The sequence below is a fragment of the Macaca thibetana genome, chromosome 4 (genome assembly GCF_024542745.1).
Source record: "Macaca thibetana thibetana isolate TM-01 chromosome 4, ASM2454274v1, whole genome shotgun sequence".
NCBI classification, from domain to species: domain Eukaryota; kingdom Metazoa; phylum Chordata; class Mammalia; order Primates; family Cercopithecidae; genus Macaca; species Macaca thibetana.
In genome coordinates this window covers 67893520-67917977 of record NC_065581.1, presented here as the reverse complement: position 1 = coordinate 67917977, position 24458 = coordinate 67893520, and the positions used below count along the sequence as shown (strand labels likewise).

Sequence of the window (24458 nt, the reverse complement as noted above, 5' to 3'; positions counted from 1 at the left end):
GTTATCTGCTAACACAAACATTCAGATCTATAGTTTTAAAGACTTGAGATAATCAGAGGCCTCTAAACGCTTACATTCAATCATGATAGTTTACATTTTATTTCTATCACTATCTGTATTTCCATTTCCTTTGGTTAAACAGTTAGCACTGGTATCTTTCATTTACTTTGTGAACAAGTGAATATTCATTCAAACATAATTTATTAAGTCTCTCAAGTACTGGGAACTAAGAGACATGAACATAAGTAAGAACTCTGCCCATCTTCAGAGTTCCCAGTCTAGTTTGGATAGAAACATTCAAATAAATAATTGCAGTACAATGTGATAATCTCTTAACCGCCTATTTCAGCAGGCCAAAGCAAATGGCAATGTAACACTATCTCTTAAATCAGGTAAAAAGACAATTAAAGGGCAATGATAGAAGCTGTTGAATCTGAGGAAAGCAAAATGGAGGCTTGCCAAATGACTTCCATTTTGTAATCTATGCAGTTTAATTGAAGGACCTAACTTTACAGTGAGTTTTCCATTCATGGCTGTTGAGATTATTCAATTACTGATAACAGTAAAGAATAAGTGACATAATATGAATTGTCTCTAGCTATATGTTTAACTTTTCCTCATTTTTTTTAAAAAAAGCACTGTTCTTTAATGGTGATTGATGTTTGTTTTAGTGGAATCCCATTTCTGAGAAAAAATTAACAATATAAGCTAAAAGAGGTACGCAGAAAGTGCTATGGGCCAGGAGTGGTGGCTCATACCTGTAATCCCAGCACTTTGGGAAGCAGAGGTGAGAAGACTGCTTGAGGCCAAGAGTTCGAGACCAGCCTGGGCAACATAGTTAAGATTCCCATCTCTACAATTTTTTTTTCTTTAACTAGCCCAGTGTGGTGGCATGCACCTGCAGTCCCAGCTACTTTGGGAGGCTGATGTGGGATTATCACTTGAGCACAGGCGTTCACGGCTATAGTGAGCTATGACCACACCACTGCGCTGTCATGATCACTTAAGTAGAAAACGGAGCTTTAAATATACTGTTTGAAGCTACAGAGACTGGTCAGAAACACATAGGAAAATAACAGTATCTCTTAAAAGGTTGAGGGAGAGGGAACGAGGAAATAGTGTAAATAAGATAAAGTCTTTTTATCGTAACAGGAAGTCCATAGACAATGTCTATATGGAGGTAACCACACGGACTAGAGACAGGGGTAAAAGTTGCTACATCTAGAAAACAAGCCATCATTTTTACTACAAGTCTTTCTGGACTAATTTATCTTTGTTGTTGTTGAGACGGGAGGCTCACACTGTCGCCCAGACTGGAGTGTAGTGGTGTGATCTCAGCGCACTGCAACCTCGCCTCCCAAGTTCAAGTGATTCTCCTGCCTCTGCCTCCCGAGTAGCTGGGATTACAGGCACCCGCCACCATGCCCAGCTAACTTTTTTTGTATTTTTAGTAGAGACGGGGTTTCACTATGTTAGTCAGGCTGGTCTTGAACTCCTGACATCGTGATCCACCTGCCTCAGCCTCCCAAAGTGCGTGAGGCACCGTGCCTGGTGGCTAATTGATCTTTTAACCGTATGCTGTATTATTTTGATAAAAAAAATTTTTTCCAGAAAAAAAGATGATAAATATTAAAAAGCACACTGAACAAAATACATTTAATCTTAATACTATGGTTACTAGGGTAAGTCATTATTTAAACTTTTTATGAAAACTGTGTAACATTTCAAACTGGAGCCAGATTCCTAAAACCAGCAATGACTTCTCTGTTGTAAAAGTCTATGAACGCTTTTCTTACTAATCAATTTTCAACAGTTCTATGAATACTTATTGTCTTTCATGACTGATGTTATTGCAGATGACAGCTATTTCCTGACTCAAACCTCTCACTGTCAGCATAATCTTGTACTGGAAATAATTTAAATGTATTGCAATAAGCTGTATAATACCATCTAATTCCCATCCCATTCAACCTGCTCCACTGTAACTCACCGACAGAAATCATTATTTTAAACTATTTTTCCTAAAAGTTTTCTCAAAATATACAGAAGGTATATGAATTATGGTAAAATTCAGCATTGGAAGGAAAAGGTATTAAGATGAAAGTACAAATCAAAGTTAAAAGAAAAATAGAGCAGGTAATAAAAAGCATAGAGAAAATCTAAGTCCTTAAAAGAAAAAATGAATTTTTAAGGAACAGAGGTAAAAAATTAATACAAAGGATAAAAGAAAACTATACTATATAAAGCTATTTATGTTCAAGGATAAGGCTAGAAATCAATAATATGTATGTATTAAAAGTTAGTTAAATACATGGGAGGAATTTCTTGAGGCAGAAAAGGATACCTTTCCCTAATAATTTACTAACAGTAAAAAGATATACACTGTAAGAGCTCTTTAGTACTACTGTAAAATGAAATTTCGAGAGAAGAAGGGTATAGAAGGCAAAAACAATATCTCAAATATTGTAATAAGTTGGCTGTCTTCTTTGTCCTGTTTTTTTTCAGATTGCTGGGGAGGAAATGCATCTAGACAGAAGAATATTATTTTGGTTCAAGCTAACACTTGTGAGACTCATGTCATAAGTCACCACATCCCATCAACCACTATTCTCTATAATATTCATATTAATTTAACATTTAACAAGATAGAGGCTATTCTGGGGTACACTGGCAGGAAATACTTGATACTTTACCAGATTTACCTTACCATAGGTGACCACAGGATGAAACAAGATTCAAAAGCTATGGAAAACGACCTACACATAAAAGGTAATCATGTTGGGAATAGTGTCAGGCAGGGGAAAAATAGCACGTCTCACAATTTGTTCAGAGTCACTTTATTGGAAAGGCTCTGCACATATCTTTGCATACCACAAACAAGAAAAACAAGTTATCATAAATTAGAGAATTAAAAATAAAACATGTTTATATAATATTTGAAATATGAAATATCTTGAGAAGTCATATTTGTTAGTACATTTCAGACATGACAGGCAAAAGTTCGCGATTTTGAAAGAGAATGAGAAAAAAGAGTGAAAGAAATTTTATGTATTTCTTTCTTCTTCTGTCCAAAATCTGGTTCTTGTGCTTTCTATTTTGGCTGCTATCTTTTAAAGTATGTAATATTCTAAAAATTTCTGGTATAATGCTATTAAGAAATACACAGAGATAATGTTTTCACATATGTGAGATTTTCACATATTATATAATATGGAAGCTTATCATTTTCAAACACAGGCTTCCCTTTTATAGACTGGTGTCTGCCACAAACTACTTATTTTTAAAGATATTTCCTTTAAATATACTAGTAAACTATCAGATCACTACATTTCATACTCTTTTATATGCAACTGAGTATCAGAAGCTAGAAACTTAATTGGCAGCAGCAATGATTAAATCTAGTCATAACTAAGGAAAAAAAAAGTAAGTACTCAGGAAAAGGCTAAGAGAAGGTACTTTATCTGGGCATTTCTGACACAATTTGTCGTAATGTCAAAATAACATTACTTCGTGAATAACATTAATTATACGTAATATTTCTGCCATACAAATGATCTACAGATTGAATTATAACTTCTGTTAATTTTTATAAAAGATAAATTCTTTCCAACCAGTATTTAGTTGATGAAGAAGAGTGATTATGGAACTTGATTCAAATAGGGTTGTCCATAAAATAAATTCATTTTTATCTTTTCTAGAATATTTTTTTCTCTCAAAAGACAAAGAAGGGACTAAGTAGCTATAAAATGTCCACTTTTCTGGTGAGTAAATAAAGGTAAAACTGACAACATTGAACAAACATACTCATTTGGGGCCGGGCGCGGTGGCTCAAGCCTGTAATCCCAGCACTTTGGGAGGCCGAGACGGGCGGATCATGAGGTCAGGAGATCGAGACCATCCTGGCTAACACGGTGAAACCCCGTCTCTACTAAAAATACAAGAAAATTAGCCGGGCGAGGTGGCGGGCGCCTGTAGTCCCAGCTACTCGGGAGGCTGAGGCAGGAGAATGGCGTGAACCCGGGGGAGCGGAGCTTGCAGTGAGCCGAGATCGCGCCACTGCACTCCAGCCTGGGGCACAGAGCAAGACTCCGCGTCAAAAAAAAAAAAAAAAAAAAAAAAAAAAAAAAAAAAAAAAAACATACTCATTTGGAAAATAAAATGTCAAATGGAAGACATTTCTTGTATAAGATGAGGCTAAATACAAATATCACAATATTCTCTTGTTAATGCACAGATCAGGTGTAACCTAATAAAGGCTGAATGGTTACATGCCCTGAAACTATGTATGGAAAGAATCTTGACTGAATCTGTAGCACCACCCTGTCACTATCAAACATAATAATAAATGAACATTCACTGGATCTGAAAGCTCAGTTGTTGCTGTAAATAGTCACTGACAGACCAAAAACGTCTCAGTCATGTACTTAGCTCATAAATTACTAAAGGCAAAACACTCAAATAGCCTTGGAAAAACATCTACAAGATGTGACATGCTATGGAAAGGACATTTCCTTGTTGCCATAAAGTACATCTGTGTCCTTTAAAACATAGCATCCACTCTGAGTTATCAGGATATAAACTGTTCTCAAGGGTCAGAAGTTGTTGAATGACACACCTGACTTTAGATCACTGCAATGAATAGACTCTGAGGTTCCTGCCCAGAGTCATAATTCTAAACTATTGTTAACCAAGATAATGCCACTACCACACCTGAAAAGGGTGCTCCTGACTGAACTGTAATACAAGTAGCAGCAAGCATGGTTACTCGAGGGCCACTGGACTAGGAAGAGTAATCAGGGGTTACTGTTAAATCTTTTGACAATTTATTTCTGATGCCCTTCCTTACCTTCAACTCACAAGTCAATAAGCAGAGGTAGAGAAATGTTTCCATAAAGTTAGGGCAAGGTAACTTATTACTAAAAGAGGAAGTTACTTGAGGAATAAGTTAACATTATGAAGAAAATAGTCTTTAATGAAACACATCAACCAAATCAAATATTATGACACTTAATTCTATCCTTTACACCAACCTAAAAATCTAACCGATAAGATTTTATTTTCAAATGATACTTTTGTCCACCAGTCATTATTCTGACATTCAAAATCTTTCTCGGAATGTAATCTGTAATAACCAAGTACGGTTAAAATTTCCAGTCCTCTGAGGTAATTATTTGGAATCTGCGAAAAACAAAGTAGAAACAATGCTCTGTATGATATAGAGAAATGCTAAATGATTAATGGCTAAATCAATGATTTAAAATGTTTTATTTGTAAATGTAAAGAATTTCTAAATCTATTCGTTCAGAAAATGAATAAGGAAAAAATGGCAAAATCTGCCTAACATAACAAGGAGATAGTTGGGTTTGACACAAGTAAGACTATATAGTAACTGAAATTTAGAATTCAGCAAATGTTTTCTTCTAGCACACTTCCTTTTGGCCTTTGAATCAATCATTTGCTGAGAATTTACAATTTATCTGGTTTTGTCTGTTTTCTACCATTTCCCCATTTCTCTTTCCAGAATTATCTTTTTTCTCCATTGATTAGATTTTTCTGGGTTAAACTGACTAATTTCACATCCAAACATTTAAAAAGTAATGTTACCTCATTAATTCCATATTAAAATGAAACAAAATACAAAAATCTTAACTTCAGTACAAATTATGAACTCAATCTCAAAAAATCTCTCAGGTTCTCATACAAGGACAAGTTTAGTGGTCAAGAATTAATATTCAGGACAGGTGTGGTGGCTCATGTCTATAATCCCAGCACTTTGGGAGACCGAGGTGGGTGGACCACAACGTCAAGAGATCATGACTACCCTGACCAACATGGTGAAATCCCATCTCTAATAAAAATACAAAAATTAACTGGGTGTGCTGGTGCACGCCTGTAGTCTCAGCTACTCAGGAGGCTGAAGCAGGAGAATTGCTCGAACCCAGGAGGTGGAGGTTGCAGTGAGCCGATATCACGCCACTGCACTCCAGCCTGGGCGACAGGGCAAGACTCCGTCTCAAAACAAAATGAATTAATACTCACAGGTTTGACATTATTTCTCTCGAAACTTTATAATAAGGAACAAAAATTTTTAAAATGTATACTTAAAAGTGGTTAGCCTATTTAACCTTGTGGAATATATGTCAAGTATCTTGCCATCTTGAAAGATATCTCACAAACTAAAGTCTGAGGATTTTCTCAACTGGCAACGTCAAGAGATAAAACTGAGCTAGAAATCTAGTCTACTACATTCAAGGATGTTCAAAAGAGTACACCAAATCTGTCATGTCATGTCAGCTTGTTTTGTTACCTCTATGTTTTGTGAAAGTAGAGTTACAAAAGAAGACCTATTATGGCAATAATATATACATTAACACGTATGCCAAGCTAAGAATAAATTCTTTTTCATTTTAAGATGAATATACAAAATATATGTATATACACATATACATGTATATATATGTATGCGTGTGTGTGTGTGTATTTGTCATAAGCAACAGACCTCTGTGAGAATTTTAATAAGTCTTCAGGAAGATAAACTCTACACTATGTATAATTCACTAAAATTTAACATTAGTCTCAGGATACAAAATCAATGTATAAAAATCACAAGCATTCCTATACACTAAGAACAGACAGAGAGCCAAATCATGAGTGAACTCCCATTCACAATTACTACAAAGAGAACAAAATACCTAGGAATCCAACTTACAAGGGATGTGAAGGACCTCTTCAAGGAGAACTAGAAACCACTTCTCAACGAAATAATAGAGGACACAAACAAATGGAAGAACATTCCATGCTTATGGAGAGGAAGAATCAATATTGTGAAAATGGTCATACTGCCCAAGGTAATTTATAGATTCAATGCCATCCCCATCAAGCTACCAATGACTTTCTTCACAGAATTGGAAAAAACTACTTTAAAGTTCATATGGAACCAAAAAAGAGCCCACATTGCCAAGACAATCCTAAACAAAAAGAACAAAGCTGGAGGCATCACACTACCTGACTTCAAACTATACCACAAGGCTACAGTAACCAAAACGGCATGGTACTGGTACCAAAACAGATTCATAGACCAATGGAACAGAACAGAGGCCTCGGAAGTAACACCACACATCTACAACCATCTGATCTTTGACAAACCTGACAAAAAGAAGAAATGGGGAAAGGATTCCCTATTTAATAAACGGTGCTGGGAAAACTGGCTAGCCATAAGTAGAAAGCTGAAACTGGTTCCCTTCCTTACACCTTATACAAAAATTAACTCAAGATGGATTAAAGACTTAAATGTTAGACCTAAAACCATAAAAACCCTAGAAGAAAACCTAGGCAATACCATTCAGGACACAGGCATAGGCAAGGACTTCGTGACTAAAACACTAAAAGCAATGGCAACAAAAGCCAAAATTGACAAATGAGATCTAATTAAACTAAAGAACTTCTGCACAGCCAAAGAAACTACCATCAGAATGAACAGGCAACCTACAGAATGGGAGAAAATTCTTGCATATACCCCTCTGACAAATGGCTAATATCCAGAATCTACAAAGAACTTAAACAAATTTACAAGAAAAAAGGAAACAACCCCATCAAAAATTGGGCAAAGGATATGAAGAGACACTTCTCAAAAGAAGACAATTATGCAGCCAACAGACACATGAAAAAATGCTCATCATCACTCGCCATCAGAGAAATGCAAATCAAAACCACAATGAGATCCCACCTCACACCAGTTAGAATGGCGATCATTAAAAAGTCAGGAAACAACAGGGGCTGGAGAGGATGTGGAGAAATAGGAACATTTTTACACTGTTGGTGGGAGTGTAAATTAGTTCAACCATTGTGGAAGACAGTGTGGCGATTCCTCAAGGATCTAGAACTAGAAATACCATTTGACCCAGCCATTCCATTACTGGGTATATACCCAAAGGATTATAAATCATGCTACTATAAAGACACATGAACATGTATATTTATTGTGGCACTATTCACGATAGCAAAGACTTGGAAAAAACCCAAATGTCCCTCAATGACAGACAGGATTAAGTAAATGTGGCACATATACACCATGGAATACTATGCAGCCATAAAAATGGATGAGTCCATGTTCTTTGTAGGGACATGGATGAAGCTGGAAACCATCATTCTGAGCAAACTATCGCAAGGACAGAAAACCAAACACCGCATGTTCTCACTCATAGGTGGGAACTGAACAATGAGAACACTTGGACACAGGAAGGGGAACATCACACAGTGGGGCCTGTTGTGGGGTCGGGGGATGGGGGAAGGATAGCATTAGGAGAAATACCTAACGTAAATGATGAATTAATGGGTGCAGCACACCAACATGGCACATGTATACATATGTAAACAAAACTGCACATTGTGCACATGTATCCTAGAACTTAAAGTATAATAATAAAAAATTAAAAATTTAACATTAACCAACATTTTAGTATCCACAGTATGATAAAAGACAATCCTTAACACTTCAAATACCTAACAAATTTTTTAAAATTTCAAAATGGACTGAATTACGCTCAGCATAGCTCTAGTGTCAGGTGTATTTTATTATTTTTATGATGCTTTAAAAATTAGTAATTTCATATTAGGCTTACATAATAACTCTTTAGAATGTTTCATTAACTGGTTCATTTTCTAACTACATGTAATGACACAGCATATATTGTATTGGGAAAGCTGTTTTAACTTAACCCCTTTAATGCTGGTGTCTCTCCTTAGAATATGAGTAACTAACAAAGCTGCTGTAACATGTTTATTTCATACCTTCCTACATTGCCTTTTGGCTCTGTTTCATAATTAGAGAACCTAATCCAGAAAAAAAAACTGGTTTAAAAAATGTCCTCAAAATGCATACCATAAAACTTTATCATAAAACACCTTTATAATCATAAGTCAAATTACATGTTCCCATTTACTGTGTATCTTTGTACATTGCCTCTTATATGATATAATGGATACCAATCCTACGTTTGTTTTCATGAAACTTTAATATACATTCTTTGATGTGCTCATTGTAAGAAATCTAAGAAGGAGACAGAGTATCTATAATGAAGTCCGTTTTACTGAGGCCCCAAATATATTTCTTATAATGGTTATAATAATGATGTTATTTGGTATCTTATATCTGTAATGAGAAAAAAATTTATGAAAAGTTATTGGCCATTATAATGTTGTTTCAGATTACTTTTTAAATTTGAACATATTCCTTGGCTTACCTGTTGCATGTAACAAACTAGCTTCTACTCTGTGGGGAATTCTTGATGGAATTTTCATAGAAGCACGAATCTGGTAAAAACTAAAGCAAAATAAACAAGGAAGTTATTTCAAAACATATTTAAAAATATGGAATGCCCCAACTTCCACATTTGTATCTGTATTAAAATAATAAAGTTGACCTAATTATATCAGTCTCCCATAACATACTATTGTTGGAAAAAAAAAATCAGGCTTACATATCAAATGTAAGCATGGCATAAAACCAAAAGAGAAACCCAGTATATATAAAGATAAATGAAAGAAACAGATACAATACATACAATATTTTTTATTTTATATGTGATAGCAACCTGTGGAATTAGAAAAGCATCTAAGAGCTTCATTGTTTCACTTGGCTTTAAAGGGGCATGATAAAACTCCATAAAGTTAGATGACTTGTTAAGATTAAGATGAGGACTGCTTGAAAACATGAGAAAACTGAGAAAAAAATCGAAGTGGAATCAGCGGGAACCTTGAAACCAGGGGACAACAAAGTTTTCTAGGAACTCTTCAACTTTCCATTTTGAAGGTTTTGACTAAAGATCAAGCAAAATATTGCTATTTTAAAATATAAAGGTATATGATATAAAAGCAAATTAATACTAAACAGTGGTAGATGCTTCATTTTAAACTTCCTCAGCACAGAGACCATGTCTTATTCATAGCGTACATTCACAATCCTTGGTTTACACACATTTAAGTGTTCAGTATGTGTTTGCTAAAATTTGGAGACATTTAAATAAAACTCTGCATTTATCTGACATCATTTTTCACAGAAATAGAAAACACAATACTAAAATTTGTATGAGACCACAAAATACTCTGAATAGTCAAAGCAATCTTGAGCAAAAAGAACAAAGTGGCCAGACGTGGTGGCTTATACCTGTAATTCCAACACTGTGGGAGGCCAAGGCAGGTGGATCACTTGAGGTCAGGAGTTCAAGACTTGCCTGGCCAACATGGCAAAACTCCATCTCTAACAAAAAGACAAAAAATTAGCCAGGCGTGGTGGCATGTGCCTGTGGTCCCAGCTACTAGGGAGGTTGAGTCATGAGAATTGCTTGAATCCAGGAGGCAGAGTTTGCAGTGAGCTGAGATCACACCACTGCACTCCAGCCTGAAAGACAGAGTGAGATTCTGACAAAAAAAAAAAAAAAAAAAAAAAAAAGGTCACACTCCCTGAGTTCAAAATATCTTTCCAAGCAATTGTAATCAAAACAGCATGGTACTGGCATAAAAACAAACACATCAACCAATGCAACAGGACAGAATTCCAGAAATAAACCCACACATTTACGGTCAGTTGGTTTTTGACAAAGGTGCCAAGAACACACAATGAAGAAAGGACAGTTTCTTCAATAAATGGTGTGGGGAAAACTGGATATCCTCAGGCAGAAGAGTGAAACTAGATCCTTATCTCATACCATATAAAAAATCAACTCAAATGGATTAAAGACTTATACATAAGACCTGAAACTGCAAAACTATTAGAAGAAAACACAAGGGGAAAGCTCTATTACACTGTTCTGAGCTATGATTTCTTGGATATAACCCCAAAAGCCCAGGCAACAAAAGCAAACATAGACAAATAAGATTACGCCAAATTAAAAAGCTTCTGCAGAGCAAAAGAAACAATTAACAGACTGAAGAAACAACCCACAGATTGGGAAAAAAAATATTTGCAAACCAAAAAATATTTGCAAACTATATATCTGATAAGGAACTAATATCCAAAATATATAAGGAATTCAAACAACTCAACTTCAAGAAAACAAATAACCAAATTAAAAAATGGGCAAAGTGCAGGAATAAACATTTCTCAAAAGAAGACATACAAATGGCTAACAGATATGTAAAAATGTTCAACATCTGTATTTATCAGGGAAATACTAATCAACACCATGAGAATCACCCACATCCATTGGAATGGCTATTATCAAAAAGAAAACAGAAAAGATAGTCTTGGTGAGGATGTGGAGGAAAAGGAACCACTGCACACTGTTGGTGAGAATGTAGACTAGCACAGCCGTTATGGAAAATATTATGGAGGTTCCTCAAAAAACTAAAAATAGAGTTACCATATAATCCAGCAATTCCACTACTCGGTATATATTTAAAGAACTGAAATCAGTATATTAGAAAGACATCTGCTCCCCTGTGTTCACTGCAGCATTATTCACAATAGCTAAGATAATGGAAGCAACTGTAGTGTTTATCAATGGATGACTAGATAATGAATGGCAAATGTAGTATATATACACAACAGAATACTACACATAGCCTTAAAAAATAAGAACAGTCTGTCATTTGCAACAACATGAATGAACCTGGAGGGCATTACGTGAAGAGAAATAAGCCAGGCACAGAAAGATAAATAATGTATGATGTCACTTATACGCAGAATCTAAAAATCTTGAACTCATAGAAGCAGAGAGTAGAATGGTATTTACCAGAGGCTGGGATTGCAGGGGGTGGGAAAAGAGGAGATGTTGGTCAAACAGTACAAAGTTGCAGTTGGACAGGAGTAATACGTTTTAGTGATCTATTGCACTGCATGGTAACCACAGTTAATAATAATGTATATCTCAAAATCCCTAAAAGGATAGATTTAAAATGTTCTCACTACAAAAAAAAAAGTAGGTGAAGTGATATAATTAGCTTGATTTAATACATACATCGAAACATTACATTGTACTCCATATATACAATTTTTAAATTGTCAAAAAAATTTTTTAAATATGAAAAGAAAGCCACCTCTCTGTTAGAATGTATCAGGGAAAGTCCATTCTATATTAACCATTTTGAGGGAAGAAACCATATCTAAATATTCCATACCAATGGTCAACAGCTTTCTTAAAGGGCTTGACAATATATTTTTACTTTGTGGGCCATAGTCTCTGCTGTGACTACTCATTTCTACTGCTGAGCAAAAGCAGCCATAAACTAAGTAAATGGACGTGGATGGGTTTGGCTCAGTATCAAGCCAGATTTGGTCCAAAGGCTGTAGCTTTCCCACCCCTGTTTATGTATTCCCACAATTAGCACCATGATAGTATCTCACCTAACATTAGATGAAAAAATATGTCTTTAGTTGATGAATATGCACACTATGAATCATTAGATTTGATTCCTAATTAGATTTTCTGGTAATAATTATGTTTTTAAAATAGAAATTAATAGAAGGATAAAAAACAGAAAAAGCAAAATACTTTTAAAACAGCCTATCATAAAAATATGTGATCACTGATTCTGCAGAATTTTATGAGATGCTATGTCAATAAAGTGTTAAAAAATTTTTTTAATCCCCACATTTAATATATACTACTAGAACACCATATAGTAATTTATATTCCCTGAATGCCATTTGTTCATCACTTATTGAAGATCTATGTGATAGGTGTTAGAAATACAGGGAAAGAAACACTAAAAGCAAATATACACATTATTTTAAATAAAGTTCATCTGATATTTATGAAAGCAATCTACTATTATAAATATATTTTTTATTAAAATTATTGCTACTTTAAAAGGTATAAAATTTTTTAGATAAATAATTTTTTTCTTTTCTTCTTTTTCTTATGGAGACAGGTCTCACTCTGTCACCCAGGCTGGAGTGCAGTGGTACAACCATGGCTCACTGCGGCCTCAACCTCCTGGGCTTAAGCAATCCTCCCATCTCAGCCTCCCGAGTAGCTGGAACCACAGGCATGCCTGGTTATCTTATCTTTTCCCTTTCCTCCCCTTCCCTTCCCTCCCCTCCCCTCCCCTTCCCTTTCTTTCTTTCTTTCTTTCCTTCCTTCTTTCCTTCTTTCTTTCTTTGTTTTCTGAGACAGAGTCTCACTCTGTCACCCAGGCTGGAGTGCAGTGGCACAATCTCTGCTCAGTGCAACCTCCACCACTCAGGTTCAAGCAATTCTCATGCCGCAGCCCCTGGAGTAGCTGGGATTACAGGCGTGTACCACCAAGCCCGGCTAATTTTTGTATTTTTAGGAGAGACAGGTTTCACCATATTGGCCAGGCTAGTCTCAAACTCCTGACCTCAAGTGATCCATCTGCTTCCCTTCCAAAGCGCTGGGATTACAGGTGTGAGCCACTGCACCCAGCCCCAAAATTTTAAATGTGGATGAGTTAATTATTTAAAAAAAATATGAAGTAAGAGATAAAAAAAATTCAAAAATCAAAGAATAAAACACTTCCATGTTAAGAGCTGTGGTCGGCTAGGTTATTCAGAGCAACCTCTTGCTAAAAGACAATGCCAGGTAAAGTATAAAAAGTATATCTGTAAAAGTATTGAAGAGCTCACAAGATAGTATGGAATTACCAAGGAAAATTTAAAGGAAAGCAAAATCATAGTGAATTAGGCAAAGCAATTAAACTGCTTTTGTTCTGAGGCCATCTGTTGATATATTCCAGCAAACCTTAATTGAGAAGAAAATTGAGATGAAAAAGACCAACCAACCAACAGAAAGATGAAAAAAAAGTATGATTAAACAGTTCATAGAAAAAGAAATGCAAATGACTCTAAATATACAAAAAGAGTTCAATTTCACTTATAACTTAAAAAACTATAAATTTTCACTACAAAAATATATCCATTCTCAACTATCAGAATGACAGAAATCCAACAATCTAACAAAATATAGTCACTCTTCATTCAACAACAGGGATACATTCTGAGAAATGCATCCTTAGATTGATTTCGTCACTGTGAGAACCATGTAGTGTACTTACACAAACCTGCTGATTATACTACACAGGCAGACTATACCATATAGCCCATTGCTGCTAGGCTACAAATCTGCACCATGTTACTGTACTGCAAACTGCAAGCAATTATAACACAATAGTAGGTATCTGTGTATCTAAGCATAGAAAAAGTAATGTATCACACTACGAGGTTACCAAAGCTACTACCATCACGAGGTGATGGGAATTTTCCAGCTCCATTACAATCTTATTGGACTACTGTCATATTTGCGGTCTGTCACTGACCAAAATGCAGTTAAATGGCGCATGGGTGTAATATGTTGGCAAGCCTGTGGGTAAACAGGAATTCTACCACAGCACTAGTGAGATCACAAAATGGCACAACACCATATGGAATGTAATTTGGCAAAAAAAGAGCAAAAACAGGTGTCATTTACCCTTTGCCTCAACAGCCTACTTTTAAGAAGATATCCCAAAGAAAGTATGGCAAAAATATTAAATGATATATGCAGATTGTAGTATTAGTTGCAACAGCAATTGCAATATTGTAGTATTAACTGCAATTGGAAAATGTAAGATAAAAACAAAACGTCCGATAGGGGGACTGGTTGAATAAACTATGGTACAACTATACAATGGTGTAAAATGCAATTGTAAAAAGGAATGTGACATATCTCTTAGATTTTTGTAAATTTAAAATTGGTGGGTTAAGCTAAAGGTTTGATTATGTACTTCCTACAGCATTATATCAAAGGACATGCAATGTCTGGTTGTCTCTTTTTTTTGTGATATGATGGATTCAGGTGTTACCACCCGAATGTTAATCACTCACACTTAGAGGAGTGACCTTTGAGATACACTTTTAAACAACAAAAGCAGGGTACAGAGTGTATGTATCCTATGCTACCTTTGTGTAAGACGGAAGGGTGTGACTATATATTTATTTGCCTCTATTTTCAAATGGAAAAAAAATAAAAGGATATACCAAAAACTAATAAAAACAAAATGGTTACCTATGGGATAAGGAGAGAGAAGGTACAGGGATCAAAACGAGATCTATCTCAATATAGTGGACTTTGTACAGAGTTTTGATTTTGGACCCATGTAAATTTTTTATATAATTATAAAACAAAGAAAATGTCAATCCCTAAACAACCCTGAAACAAATAAACGTATGTCTACTTGATTGTAATTCCACAGAGAATTACTTCAAGTGATTTTTAAAACAGTATTTTGACTGCCTATTCCTCATGGGATATATCTTGGCAAAAAAAAAAAAAAAGAATCATGAAGAAATTTTCAATATTTATGGTCTTGATGGTAATGCTGTATTATTTTGAAACTATTCTACACAGAAATGTCCACACACATACATAAAGTAAGTAATGATCTACATTACTAGGAACAAAGATTTTCTCTATAAGTAAAAAGAGACACAAACATAAAATTAAAAAAGTAAAATCCTTGTAAACTTAAACTAGAATTGGAAATATCAGTATACATTAATCATGTATTTTTCTTTTAAAAATGTATTTGTGGTCGAGCATGGTGACTCATGCCTGTAACCCCAGCACTTGGGAGGCCAAGGCAGGTGGATCATGAGGTCAGGAGTACGAGACCAGCCTGGCCAACATGGTGAAAACCCATCTCTACTAAAAATACAAAAATTAGCCAGGCGTGGTGGCCGGCACCTATAATCCCAGCTACTCCGGAGGCTGAGGCAGGAGAATCGCTTGAACCCAGGAGGCGGAGGTTGCAGTGACCTGAGACCGTGCCAGTACACTCTGGCCTGGGTGACAGAGTGAGACTCCATCTCAAAAAAATAAAAAATAAAAAACAAAGTATTTGCTAATGCTGTTAACTGAAAGGACTTAGAAGAAATGACCCCAAAATGTGTACCTTCAGTGTATACATTATGATTTCTAAGTACTATTTCCTAATAAAAGGAACCAGGACTCCTTGGCTGACTCCAGGTCTGGATCAAAGAATGTACAAGAGTCTGCAACACCTATATCATAATAGAAAACAAGAAAACTATCAAACACTTAGACTGTCCTGTGGGAAATTCACAGAAACCAAACTGAAAGGCTCCCTCTAAGCATCAGAAAGGATAGTGACACAATACTTTTTCTTTTTCTTTTTTTTTTTTTTTTTTTGAGACAGGGTCTCACTCTGTCACCCAGACTGGAGTGCAGTGGTGCGAGCTCAGCTTATGGCAACCTCTGCCTCTGAGTCTCAAGCAATTCTCCTGTCTCAGCCTCCCGAGAGCTGGGATTACAGGCGTGTGCCACTGGCTAATTTTTGTATTTTTAGAAGAGAAAGGGTTTTCACAATGTTGGCCAGGCTGGTCTTAAATTCCTGACCTCAGGTGATCCACCTGCCTCAGCCTCCCAAAGTGCTGGGATTACAGATGGGAGCCACCGCGCCTGGCTGATAGTGACACAATATTATCAGTAAATATGTTGAAAATCCATGAGTTCATATTGGCACAAAATAAAAAGTGATTATACGTGCAATACGCTACGGCAACAGCAAAATAGTCCGAAAACAAGTAACTAAGGAGAAATAATAAAACATTTATTATGTCTTTTCTGTGTAAACTATATGTCAGAATAACCAAATAATGAGGCAAAATTCTTCACAGAATTCCAGGTAATAAATGTATAAGGAATAACAGAATTTGGATATCTCCATTTTTTTTTTTTTTTTTTTTTTTTTTTTTGAGACAGAGTTTTGCTCTTATTGCCTAGGCTGGAGTCCAATGGTGCAATCTCGGCTCATTGCAACCTCTGCCTACCAGGTTCAAGTGATTCTTCTGCTTCAGACTCCTGAATAGCTGGGATTACAGCCCAGCTGATTTTTTGTATTTTTAGTAGAGATGGGGTTTCACCATGTTGGCCAGGCTGGTTTTGAACTTCTGACCTCAGGTGATCTGCCCGCCTCAGCCTCTCAAAGTGCTGGGATTACAAGTGTGAGCCACCGCGCCCAGCCCTGGATATCTCCATTTTATAACCCCTAGTAAAATAATGACTCTAGGTAAAGATCATCAATGGGTACCATCAATTAAGTGATATGGAACTGTTTAATGGGTCCATGAGGTTGATAAAATACCTGAATCAATCATATCACAAAAAAGAGAAAGTCAGAAATTACATGTCCTCTGATGCAATGCAATAGGAAGTACATAGCATCACTTGAAGATTCGTCTCAAAAACTCTTGGAATTTAATCAATCCTTTAGATTAAACCATCAATTATAAATTTTGGAAAACATAAGACATATTGACCAAATGCAAGCTATGAATTTTGGGCTGAATATTGATTCAAACAAATAATGAAGAACACACTTATGAGATGACTGAGGAACCGTGTACACTGGATTATTTGATATCAAGCAATTATTTTAAATATTCATTTAAGTACAATAATGATTTTACAAATATGTTAAAAACAAAAGTCCTTCTCTGTTGGAGATACATACTGAAAAAACAGTTGGGGGGAACAACAGGTGAAATAGGAAGAAAAAACTTTGGTAACTGAGGCTAGCTGACAGCTGTGTGTTTACTATACTTTTATGTTTGAAACTTTTCATTAAAGAAACAAAAGTTAGCCCTAGATTGGTAATGCCCTAAGAACCTGGCAAAGGCAAATGTCCCCTTGAAGAATAAGCCTGAAATACTGGCAAAGATCAGAACATGAAACAAAAGAGTATAGGAGAGCAAATGAAGAGAGGACATAGAAAATACAAAATAAGAAAGAATGAATATAATCACAAATAAATCAGCCATTACATTAAATATAAATGGATTAAATGTTCCACTTAAAACACAAAAAATGCCCTAGAAAATGAAAATAAAAAATATAAATCCCATTACATGTTGTTTGCAACTAATACAGAATACAAGGAAAGAGAAAGGCTGAAAGTGAAAGAATGGAAAAAGATATATCTTGTAAATATTAACTAAAAGAAAGCTGACGTTATAATATTATTAGACAAAATAGTTCAAAGCAAAAAGCTACTAGGATATAAACAGTGTCTTTTCATAATGATAAAAGGTTCAATTCACTACCTATAATAGTCCCCCCTTACACTCAGGTGATAAACTCCAAGACCACCAGTGGAAGCCTGAAACCTCAGATAGTACTGACAAAGAAATGGTGGCAGTATATGATTAAGAAAAGTAATAATAGTTACAGGTATTCAATTAACTGTTCTATAGTAATCCAGATAAATAAAGAACAAAGTACTACTTTCTTCTGTAATTCTTCTAGAAAATATCCAATTTCCTAAATATTCTTTAAAAAAAATGTTTTTTTAAATTTTTCTTGAGATGGAGTCTTGCTCTGTTGCCCAGGCTGTAGTGCACTGGTTCAATCTTGGCTTACTGCAACCTCCGTCTCTTGGGTTCAAGTGATTCTCCTGCCTAAGACTCCTAAGTTGCTGGGATTACAGGCATGCACCACCACATCCGGCTAATTTTTGTATTTTTAGTAGAGATAGGGTTTCACCATGTTGGCCAGGTTGGTCTCGAACTCCTGACCTCTGGTGATCCACCCGCCTCGGCCTCCCGAAGTGCTAGGATTACAGGGTGAGCCACCATGCCTGGCCCCTAAATATTCTTAAAAACAACACGTTCATTTCTATTTCCAACACTTGATTCATGTGGCTGTATTGAATCATACCGTTCTCTTCTACAAATACGATCTTTCACTTTATCCTTTGCCTATCCAAGTCTTAACTATACTTTGATCTTATCCCTCCATAATGCCTTTTCTTACATACTAAATCAGAAATATGTCTTTCTGTTGATTCCTAGAGCACCTCTTATATATACTTACTGATCTTAGCCAAAAGGCCAAGAAGTTATTAAATTGCTTTATAGGTACTACTGATAAAGACTACTGTTACAGTGTTTTTGTGAAACAGCAAAAAGATGAAAACAAATGAAATACCCAACAGTGGGTGACTGTTAAATTATAACATGTTACAGTGTAACAGTTAATAATTAAAAATGATATTATAAAACTACATTCACTGATATAGAAAAATCAAGTGAAATAAGCTTCATCATGTATGCTTTGTATTTCTGTTTAGTTGTTTTGTATGGATGCCTTATTTTTTCCCAATATACTATAAGATTTTAAAGAGCAAAAATTAGACCTTATACATTTACATTAAAGTCCTCTCAAGGCTCACTACAAATTCATAAACACAGGTTCAGTATATCCAGCATTATCAGTAAATTCATGTATCTATTTAATAAATAAAATTTATGTGAGAAAATAATTACTTGAATATAGTTCATTGCTTTCCTTATATATGCTGGAATAAAAACATGTAATTAAATTTAAATTTAAACTGTACATTTTATGTAAAATATATCATTTTCACAGTAAAATACATACCCTCTCTGAAACAAATCCACATTGTAGAACTTGTTTAGCTCCACAGAGAATTCTACCATTGCTTGAACTTCAGTCATTTTTAATTTATACCCAGAAGACTATTCTGATAACAGCACCTTTGTTAAGGAAAGGGAAAAAAAATCATGAGAAGCGTAACAAAAATGCCAACTTATAAAAATACTATTATTTATACGTATTTTAGAATATGATATATAGGCAGAAAATGAAAACAAATTATTTTAGTGTACTTAACCTAACCCAACTAAATAGCACCAGAATGTATACTTCCTAAAGTTGCACTATTCGCTATAATTTAAGATTGTCCTGTCAGAATGCTTTTTCTAAGATTTGTTTCCCTTGATGACATTTATGTGATAATACAACATATTGCTAAAAGAAACTCAACTTTATCTCTTATAGATAGTAACTTTTTTAAATAATGAAGATACCTAATTATTCTATTCTTATGCTACATTGCACATATAAGTAACTCCAGAGTCAAAAAAAGAATTAACACTCTTCAATCCCCAGTTAAGCCCATGAAAGATTTTTAAGAAAAAAATTCTTAAATCACTTTTCACTTTTAAATTTAAAAAGAGAAAGAGATTTTTTCCTTTATTAACAAATTCTAAAGTATTCAACTGCAAAGAAGGTAAAAAAAAAAAAAAAAAAAGAAATTAGACAAGCACAAATAGAAAACATTCACAATTCCATCCACTGAAATACATACTTTGGTATGTTCTTCATGTGTGTGCATTTGTAAAATTTTTAAATAATAGTGGAATCAAACCACATATACATTTTATCATCTGCTTATTTCACTTAATTATTCAGTCAACACATATGTCTACATATGTAGTTTTACAACATTATTTTTAATTATTATTATTATTTTTTGAGACAGAGTCTCGCTCTGTCACCCTGGCTGGAGAGCAGTGGCACTATCTCGGCTCACTGCAACCCCCGCCTCCGGGGTTTAAGCCATTCTCCTGCCTCAGCCTTCCAAGTAGCTGGGACTATAGGTGTGCGCCACCATGCCCAGCTAATTTTTGTACTTTTAGTAGAGACAGGGTTTTGCCATGTTGGCCGGGCTGTTCTTGAACTCCTGGCCTGAAGTGATCTGCTCGCTTCGGCCTCCCAAAGTGCTGGGATTACAGGCATGAGCCACCACGCCCGGCCATTAATTGTTAACTATGACACTGGGAATACGTTATAGTTAAACAATCCCCTATTGTTGGGTGATTTCAGTAGTTTCCATTTTTTCACTATTTAAAAACAAATTATAACAATCATCCTTATCAACAGTACATATTTTAAAAATAACTTCTTGGACTGTTAAGTAAGATAAGTGTAAAAAGCAGTTTAGAATAAGAAAGTGCTGGAAGATAATTCTTCACAAACCTCTCATGTTTCTGCACGTCTCACAAGCTGAGACATAGACGGCCTTTGTTCCAGACTATCTTTTCAAGGATGTTTGTATAGCCAACAATCTTAGAAGCCAGAGATAGTGTCTTACACTAGAACAAAGGGCAGATTTGTTTACTGTTCTGTATAATAGAGATAAAGCCTCCCTCCGAGGAAAAAAGTCAGGCAGGTTTATTGTCCATTCTAAAAGACTCAGGTTCCCCAAATTAAGGGTTCTTCTCCTGTAACACAACCTACTCACATACAGGTGTCACCTGGTACTCTAGCTAGTGCTATGAGCATAAACCATCTTTCACCTTGATCCATGAGTCTCATGTCCTGCCAACACCCATGACACTGTAGCAGACTAACTTGTTAGCTTGCAAGTGGGGTAAAATCTCAGAATCTTCCCAATTCTTGAATCAGTTCTTCATAGAAATTTGGCAAGTATTTGAATCTATTAAGAATCAAGTGCAAAAAAAGTTATATTCTTACCTCTGCTGATCAAAGCCTCATTTTAAACATTATTAAGTAACCAATCTTGTACTTCCAGTTACTGATTCCCGTTGTTAAAAATATACCGTTCCCCCTATGAGAAAAAAAAGTAACATCTCAAACAAAATAGTAGACATAAAAAAGTCTATCTTAAGGAAACCTATGTTTTGTTAGTTACTATTTTCAATTTATATAAAAGATATATGTCCTTTGAAGGCTTATAAGTTTTAGAGATTTTTTTTCATTCACAATTTCAATATCAACATTAACTATTATCTCTCTATTAAGGATTCACTTACGTATAATTCAAAGTGCAGTAACAAATAGAGTACTTTCTTAGTTCAGTAGGAACCACTGTGAATACCCAAAACCTTAAAAGCTCATTAATTTTTAAGAGGTGAAACTCACCATTTTAAAGTAACTCCTTAAGTAGGTAATTTCTGAAATTTCATGCATATGTATGTGTATGTATGCATATATGTATGTATGTGTGTATAAAGAATTATTTAAAATATTTTGATACAATGATTGCTTCAATGTGCTATGGATAGTTTTCCTCACATTTCAAATACTGATTAAATTTTTAAAAAATCTATCTTATTCCCTGGTACAATTATTTTAGGTACTAAAAATGTTGGAATAAAGACCATGTTCACTCTTTGACACAGTTTTTTTTCTCTCTATCATAAAGATGTAGACTTTACCAGCTCCCATAACTGCTATTTGAAACTTTAATAATCACATCAAAAGATTTTATGGTAACTATTTCTAAGATCAAACAATGCTATCTTTATATAAGATATTCCCCATTTTGTGGAAATGAGGTCGAAGACAGCTTCTCCTGTACATATATTCTTGTGTGCAGGGTTTAGATTATGTTCTGGTTTTGATTCTGAGTAAAGTTTGGCCAAGTCTCTATACTTTAATTTACTCAGGTATAAAATGGGTATTCGTTCATTCAAACATTTACTGAACACCTACTATAGTATAGGAATTGTAGTAAGTATGAGGTATAGCTAAGTTCTTGATCTCAGAAGTTAACTAGCCATCAGGAAGAGGTATACTCTCTCTCTCTCCCCACCTCCCCGTGTGTGTGTGTGTGTAATATATATAGTAATATATAATATATATGAATAGCATAATGCTTAAAATATATATGTTATATATATATGAATAGTATAATGCTTAAAATATAGGTTTGGGATTTTAAGCTAGCACCCATATCACCTCTCAGTAAGTTAGTCTTTTCCTTAATATAGAAATTAGTATCAGAATTAAGAGACTGCCATAACGAAATCCTAAAACGTGGTACTGATAGGTGACAAAGTGCTAGCAGCCCTCACACTCAGTGCCTCCTCGGCCTCAGCATCTACTCTGGTGGCGCTTGAGGGGCCCTTCAGCCTGCTGAGGCACTGGGAGCCCCTCTCTGGGCTGGCTGAGGCCAGAGCCCCCTCCCTCTGCTTGCCAGGACCTGTGGAGGGAGAGGCGCGGGCGGGAACTGGGGCTGCATGCTGGGCTCATGGGGCCAGTGTGAATTCCGGCAGGCGTGGGCGTGGGCTCGGCGGGCATGGGCGTGGGCTCGGCGGCGCGCGCGCGCGCGCGCGCGCGCGCGCGCACACACACACACACAGAGGGGCCAGCCGGCACCGCCAGGCCAGGGCAGTGAAGGGCTTAGCACCCAGGCCAGCAGCTGCGGTGGTTGTGCTGGATCCCGCTCCCCCCCACCCCTCCCCGCCCCCGTCACCCGCTGCACTCAAATTCTCGCAGGGTTTGGCTCCCTCGCCATGGGCAGATGGGCAGGGCTCAGGACCTGCAGCCTGCCGTGTCTGAGCTCCTCCCCCTGCGGGTGGGTTCCCCCACGGCCTGAGCCTCCCTGACGGGTGCCACCCCCTGCTCCATGGCGCACGGTCCTATGGACAGCCGAAGGCTGAAAAGTGCAGGCGCAGCTCCGGACTGGCCGGCAGCTCTGCCTGCAGCCCTGGTGCGGGATCCACCGGGTGAAGCCAGCTGCGCTCCTGAACTGGATGGAGACTTGGAGAACTTTATAGCCTGAGGATCGTATGTGCACCAATCAGCACTCTGTGTCTAGCTCAGGGTTTGTGAATCCACCAATTGGTACTCCGTATCTAGCTAAGTAGCACTCTGTGACTCTGTGTCTAGCTCAAGGATTGTATATGTACCCACTCTGTCAAATCGGACCAATCAGCTCTCTGTAAAATGGACCAATCAGCAGGATGTGGGTGGGTCCAGATAAGGGAATAAAAGCAGGCTGCCCCAGCCAGCCAGCAGCAACCCTATTGAGTCCTGTTCCACCCCGTGGAAGCTTTGTTCTTTCACTCTTTGCAATAAATCTTGCTGCTGCTCACTCTTTGGGTCCACGCTGCCGTTATGACCTGTAACACTCACTGCGAAGGTCTGCAGCTTCACTCCTGAAGCCAGAGAGACCACGAACCCACTGGGAAGAACAACACCTCCAGACACGCTGCCTTTAAGAGCTGTAACACTCACCACAAAGATCTGCAGCTTCACTCCTGACAGCGAGACCACAAACCCACCAGAAGGAAGAAGCTCCAGACACATCTGAACGTCTGAAGGAACAAGCTCTGGACACCCCATCTTTAAGAACTGTTAACACTCACTGGAAGGGTCCATGGCTTCATTCTTGAAGTCAGCGAGACCAAGAACCCACCAATTCCGGACACAGTACTAGCTTAGTAATTAGGTAGCAGGCAAAAGGAAAACATACCACTATGATACTAATAACTACTCTTACGTGGAAATAAAACAACTGATTAAACTGTTGGCTACAATAATCTGCAAAACTAGTGCCCATAAAAAGCCCATAGCCCCAGAAAAAGTAGATGAAAAATGCCACAATACTGGGTGTTGGTGGTTCTTTGCCATGTTTACTCAAGCAAGAATTGGCTAGTTTGTAAGCAAAGATGGAAAGAAATAAGGCCGCTTAAATGCGGGGCCTTGCAGCCAATACCCCATATCAGGTTCAGTGCCTTGCTCAAAGGAATTCTTGACAAAACCAAGGGATCCAGCTCTGCAGTTAAGATTAGATTAAGGATGCTGCCATCCCACCAATGCTTGTTGTTTCGAATAATTTTAAGACAGTGATCATTAAAATGAGGTATGAGAATGTACTTCATTAAAATGAGG

General features: G+C 36.5%; 3 protein-coding genes across 14 annotated transcripts in view; all 3 read right to left on the bottom strand.

The window, feature by feature from the left end:
• Positions 1–24458, bottom strand: part of FAM135A (family with sequence similarity 135 member A) — a 134340-nt gene that overhangs the window by 98670 nt on the left and 11212 nt on the right. For 8 of the 12 annotated variants that reach the window (XM_050789692.1, XM_050789702.1, XM_050789699.1 and 5 more), the window contains 3 exons: positions 21294–21387; positions 19395–19510; positions 9243–9322 (listed from right to left, as the gene is read on the bottom strand). In XM_050789692.1, the coding sequence (XP_050645649.1) occupies positions 9243–9322; positions 19395–19471 (157 nt within the window). In that variant the 5' untranslated portion in view covers positions 19472–19510; positions 21294–21387. Of the gene's footprint in view, positions 1–9242; positions 9323–19394; positions 19511–21115; positions 21256–21293; positions 21388–24458 lie in introns of those variants that run through there. The other 4 variants (XM_050789695.1, XM_050789701.1, XM_050789697.1 and 1 more) reach the window with 3 other exon arrangements.
• The window catches only part of SDHAF4 (succinate dehydrogenase complex assembly factor 4), a 170897-nt gene that overhangs the window by 135834 nt on the left and 10605 nt on the right, over positions 1–24458 (bottom strand). The gene's annotated exons all lie outside the window — the stretch shown is intronic.
• SMAP1 (small ArfGAP 1) overlaps positions 1–24458 on the bottom strand; it is a 428466-nt gene that overhangs the window by 395924 nt on the left and 8084 nt on the right. The gene's annotated exons all lie outside the window — the stretch shown is intronic.